Source organism: Papaver somniferum, chromosome 7 (genome assembly GCF_003573695.1).
Source record: "Papaver somniferum cultivar HN1 chromosome 7, ASM357369v1, whole genome shotgun sequence".
Classification (NCBI taxonomy): domain Eukaryota; kingdom Viridiplantae; phylum Streptophyta; class Magnoliopsida; order Ranunculales; family Papaveraceae; genus Papaver; species Papaver somniferum.
In genome coordinates this window covers 203,935,981-203,940,821 of record NC_039364.1, presented here as the reverse complement: position 1 = coordinate 203,940,821, position 4,841 = coordinate 203,935,981, and the positions used below count along the sequence as shown (strand labels likewise).

The following is a 4,841-nucleotide window of genomic DNA, read 5'->3' as shown; positions in this document are numbered from 1 at the left end:
TTAAGATTAAACAAATCCAATCCAATAACTCATGGCAAAACAATTGCAGGAATAACACTTGCATAGAGACTCAACAAGAATCAGATGAGCTTGAAATAGTGAAGAAGAGCTCATTCATGCCTTTTCTCAAACATACGATGTGTACTGTCTTTGTTAATGGATAAACAACTTTTCCAGTAATTTTTGAGCCTCTCTGTATCACCTTCCCTGCAACAATTCCACATCCAACACAAAACACAATCATAAAATCATTCAAACACAACAAAACACGGTATAAAGTTCTAGTTTAAGCAACACCTGTATTAGTTTAAACCTACTAAGAATCATTTCAAAGATTCGTAACACCAAAAAATTGAAATCAAGCCTAAAATTAGATCGGAATTAAGAGAAAACTTAATATTACACATGTAGTCAATCAATTGAACCACAAATCCTTTACGAACATCGCCATTGAACACTTTCTCATTCAACTGAGTTGCTAAAACAGCATATTGAGACGAAACTGAGTCAGAAACAAGTAATTGAAGCCGATCTTGTGATTTACCAGTAGATTTTCTATCTAAATACTCGAACTAGAGGTTTTAAGTTTGAATCGGCTCTAAGAATAGCAGAAATCGCATTATGAGTTAATTTCACAGACATTTTACTGAATTTTTATAGGTTTTGGATTACGAAATGGATGAATCTAAGCTTAAAATGATGATAAATCGATGAATAATTTCGAAATATGAGATTACGGAGATGAAATTCATTGAACAACACTGTAAACTTATTTAAAAAAAAAAGAATTAGAAGATAAAACAATATGAGATCATTCATACCTCTAATAATTCGAACTCATCTGGTTTCCACACATTGTATAATAGCCTCTTACGCTTACGAGTCTTAGCTTTCTGCATGAATTTAAATCAGAGATGCTTTAGTACAGCAATTAACCCAACACTATCAGAAATCAAGTTGGGACAATAAGAAAGTTAATTATGACTAATGACAGTCAAGGTTTATTAGTGCAAATACAAGATAAATCATACCTTTCTAGCCGTATTTTCATGCCTCTCGACTGTTTCGTCCATTCCCATCGCATCATCACTGTCATCATCGACATGAGGTAGTGTGGTAGGTTGCTCGAGGCTTCTATGTGCATTCCAACTTGTTGAATATGCTCCTTTGGAGCCTGCTGATGGAGAAGCATTTGATTTCATATGAAGAAGTTCATCCTGTTGACAGGAAAAAATAATAATGAGATATAACATTATATATTTGAAGTTGCAAAGAGAGTGAAATGGGTATGAAAAAGCAAAGGAATACCTTTAGCAGGCGATTCTCTTTTTGCAAGGCCTTATCCTGTTGACAGAAAAAGAAAAAAAAATAGTAACTAGTAAGAATAGCATTATATACTTGAAATTGCAAAGAGGGTAAAAGAAGTACATCTAGCTGTCAATTTTCTTCTCGTAAGGCAGTCAGGAAAAAATTATACTAACTAGTAAGAATAACATGATATACTTTAAATTACAGAGACTTGATGTGCAGGGGCCACTAATCGTGATGAACAAGGTGCCTTAATTCGAGCAATATTAGTTTCTTTGGGATACATAACAGAGTTGATGGCGAAAGCTTGGGCAATTCTGACCGGGATGCAATTGGCAAGCGACTAGAACAGTGGCATAGTAAAATATCTTTTGAGGTTTCCACCACAATCAAAAGTTTGTGATTTAGTGACAATGCTTACATTTTGATGCAGTTCACGGATTTCACCCTCGGCGACAGATATCTTGATTTTTAACTGCTCAATTTCAGCAGACTTATCCATGCTGTAAAAGAAGAAAGTCGAATTCATTTCATTTCAAAAAGGTTTTAACCTTGTTAATACCACAACCATAAATTAATGACCATAAAATATCTTCCAAAATAGTACAGATAGGAACAGTAAAACTAACCTGCATTTTCTCTCCCTTGCAATATGTTCCTCAGATAGGGTCAAAGCTTTTTTCAAGCTCTCAAGTTCTGCAGACTTATCCATGCTGTAAAAGGAAAAAAGAAGAAACTCAAATTCACTTCATTTCGAAAAGGTTTTAACCTAGTTAGTACCACACTTCAAAACCATAAAAAAATCCCCCAAAATAGTACAGAAAGGAACGGTAAAACTAACCTCCGATTTTTCTCCAGGGTAAGAGCTTTTCTCAAGCACTCAAGTTCATGGCTCTGGTTTACAGTCCCTACAATTGCCTTATTCTGAATGTTTCGAGCAAGATACGCACATGTCAAAGTGTTCAGCGTTTCTGTGATATATGAATCAGCCGGACGCACACAAGCTGTAATCAAAATATACTAATAAGAATCAAAAGCGTTGAGTCACTCATGACCCAAACAAGCATAACTCAAGAGCTTTCAAACCAGAACTTACCAATCATCACTGTCTTGCTATTTCCATCAAGAGAGTCCTACAAAACAGGCACAAAGTTACAGGGAATGATTAATAAACTTCATTTTAACAACCACGTAAAAAAGAAAACCTAAAATATTATGTAAAAAAAAAGACCAAGAAATTAATCCTCTTGCCTTCAGTAATTGTGTTAACTTGCTGTTATGGTAAGGAACATGGCCTCCTTCCTTCCTCTTCTTGTTAACTACCAAAGCACTAATTACTTGTTCAAGAACCAGTATTCCTTTATTAATGGGAATCCCTATAACAACATAGACTTAGTGAGTAGACATCTAAAAAAACTAGCTACTGCTGCCTTGAGTAATTGAGGTATAAATTTAAAAAACTTTAACTACCTTCTCCATCTGCTCCACTTTTATTCATAGATCCAGAACCTGCAAGGTCCACAAACTGTAGCTTCGCACTCAAGATACCATCACCAGGGATACGCGTGCTTCTCCTTTGTTCCATTGAGATTGTAAAGATGGCATGTGAGCGGCTATAAATTACACACATAGAAATGCAGTAAAAGATTAGTGAACCTTTCAAGAGACAAGATTCCGGAAATGTACAACTGTTACCTACACCAATGAAAATACTAAAGCTTATACTCCATGATCAGATATAAGTCGATACCTACATTGGCTGTTCATATTTGTACTTCCAGTAGCACGTTTTAATGAACCTTGGGACAAAAACGATGCCATCTGCTGTTTTGTTCTGACTTCTACCGCTGCTGCATCAGGAACAGTGAACACCCCTTCTTCTAGTTCTCGAATTGGGATAGGCTTTTTTGCAGCTACCTTTGCCACAGTCCTTTTGCCCTTGCCAGAATTTGGATCTAATAAATCAATGACTTCTTCTCTGAATATCTGTGATAAGATTAAAACTACTCAATTAAAACATATTCACGTACGGTCATATTCATAAGATAACCATTCCAATCCTTTACGGTATAAATAATAAGCTAACCTCGACAAAAGAAACTCTTATTAGAAATTCCTTGGCTTCTTTTTTCTCCTCAATCTTAGAAAAAATGGAATTCATCACCTGTGGGATAATACCACCGGTACTTCCATCTCCAGTGTAGTTGGTCCCCATGGTATAGGTCTTGCCTGATCCAGTCTACATCAATACACAAACACAAAATAATGCATCAATGATCAGAGAAAAGAACACGGCTAGAAATTTAAGACCAGAGTTATAGAAAAAGGAAATCACACTTGTCCATGGGCCAGAACTGCTGTATTATAGCCATCAAAGAGAGCATCAACCAATGGAGCCACACAATCACCATAAATCGAAATCGGGGAAGAAGCCTTATTTCCATAAACATGATCGAATGTAAAAGAATGTGTTCCGATTTTAACCTATAATTAACATAAACACATAAAAGTACTAAGAAACTTGATGAAATAAATGTTTTCTACACACCACAGCACAAAGCATACAAAATTTATCAGAAAATTATACCTCTTCATCACTCAAAGGTCTAACATTCACAGCAACTTTTACAATACCCATTTGTCAAAATTTCGCAAACCCTAATAGCAAAATGTTAAAATCTCTGTAAGTTTCACATAGATTATCCTCAATCAAAGATCAATTGGTTATTTGAATTCAAAAGGAACAGAGATATGAACCTTAAACACAACAAATCATTAGAAAAATAAAGATTTGACGGTGAAATCAGCTACTATGATTTCATATCGAAAACCTAAAAAAAAAATGTTTTCAAATTTCAAAATAAATTGAACTACAGATTTAAGATTACCTAGAGAGAGGGGGGAGGGGAGCGGAAAGAGATTAAACAACGAAGGGATTGGATAATGGAGGTAAATGAGTTGCTGAAGAACGAGGGCTTTCTTGTTAAGTTTCTCTGTGTGTTCGTCGTGATGGTGGTGGTAACGGGGGAGAAGTAAATATCAATGTTTGAAGAAAAGGGGGTGTCCGAAAAGAAGGCTGAGATTACTTCTAAGCTGGACGGTTGAGATTACGTCGTGGCCTAGCTTACTAGATTAAGCTGCTAGATAGTTAATCTATTTGTTAACACTAGTTCTCTCCTTGCAGTTGCTCGCAGGTGAACTAGCAGCTAGATAGTTACGCTGAATCATCCAGCGCTGAGAAAACCACCTTTTCGCGGAATGGTTCAGCGTTGGGCGATTTAAGTCAGATCAGACTGCTGAGATTTAAAGTGTTGTACCGTTCATCGCCAGTGCGGAACGTTCAGCGCTGGGCGGTAGTCCCAACTGACTTGGACTGCTAGTCTAGCTGCTAGATTAGCACTCCCATAAGACTTAGGTGGTTGTCCTAGCTAACGTGGGTTACAAATCTGGCTGCTAAATTAGCACCCCATAAGAGTTAGCCTAACTCTGACCTTTATGTCATGGCCTCAGCCTAACTAACTCTAACTGACCCT

At 36.5% G+C, this 4,841-nt stretch overlaps 1 protein-coding gene across 2 annotated transcripts; it reads right to left on the bottom strand.

Annotated features, from left to right (window-relative positions):
- Window positions 1-767: 767 nt before the first annotated feature.
- LOC113299406 (kinesin-like protein KIN-4C) lies at window positions 768-4,325 on the bottom strand. Of its 2 annotated transcripts, XM_026548426.1 has the most exons (14): window positions 4,197-4,325; window positions 3,896-3,966; window positions 3,646-3,792; window positions 3,395-3,547; window positions 3,059-3,294; window positions 2,779-2,921; window positions 2,560-2,684; window positions 2,405-2,441; window positions 2,150-2,312; window positions 1,938-2,021; window positions 1,730-1,811; window positions 1,309-1,344; window positions 1,032-1,217; window positions 768-893 (listed from the first exon to the last, which is right to left on the bottom strand). In XM_026548426.1, exons 2-14 carry the CDS (start codon window positions 3,944-3,946, stop codon window positions 816-818), a joined length of 1,521 nt encoding a protein of 506 aa, XP_026404211.1. In that variant the 5' UTR covers window positions 3,947-3,966; window positions 4,197-4,325; the 3' UTR covers window positions 768-815. The 2 variants fall into 2 exon arrangements, with proteins under 2 accessions (XP_026404211.1, XP_026404212.1); XM_026548427.1 differs by lacking the exons at window positions 3,646-3,792; window positions 3,896-3,966 and having other exon boundaries at window positions 4,197-4,318.
- Between the last annotated feature and the right edge of the window lie 516 nt (window positions 4,326-4,841).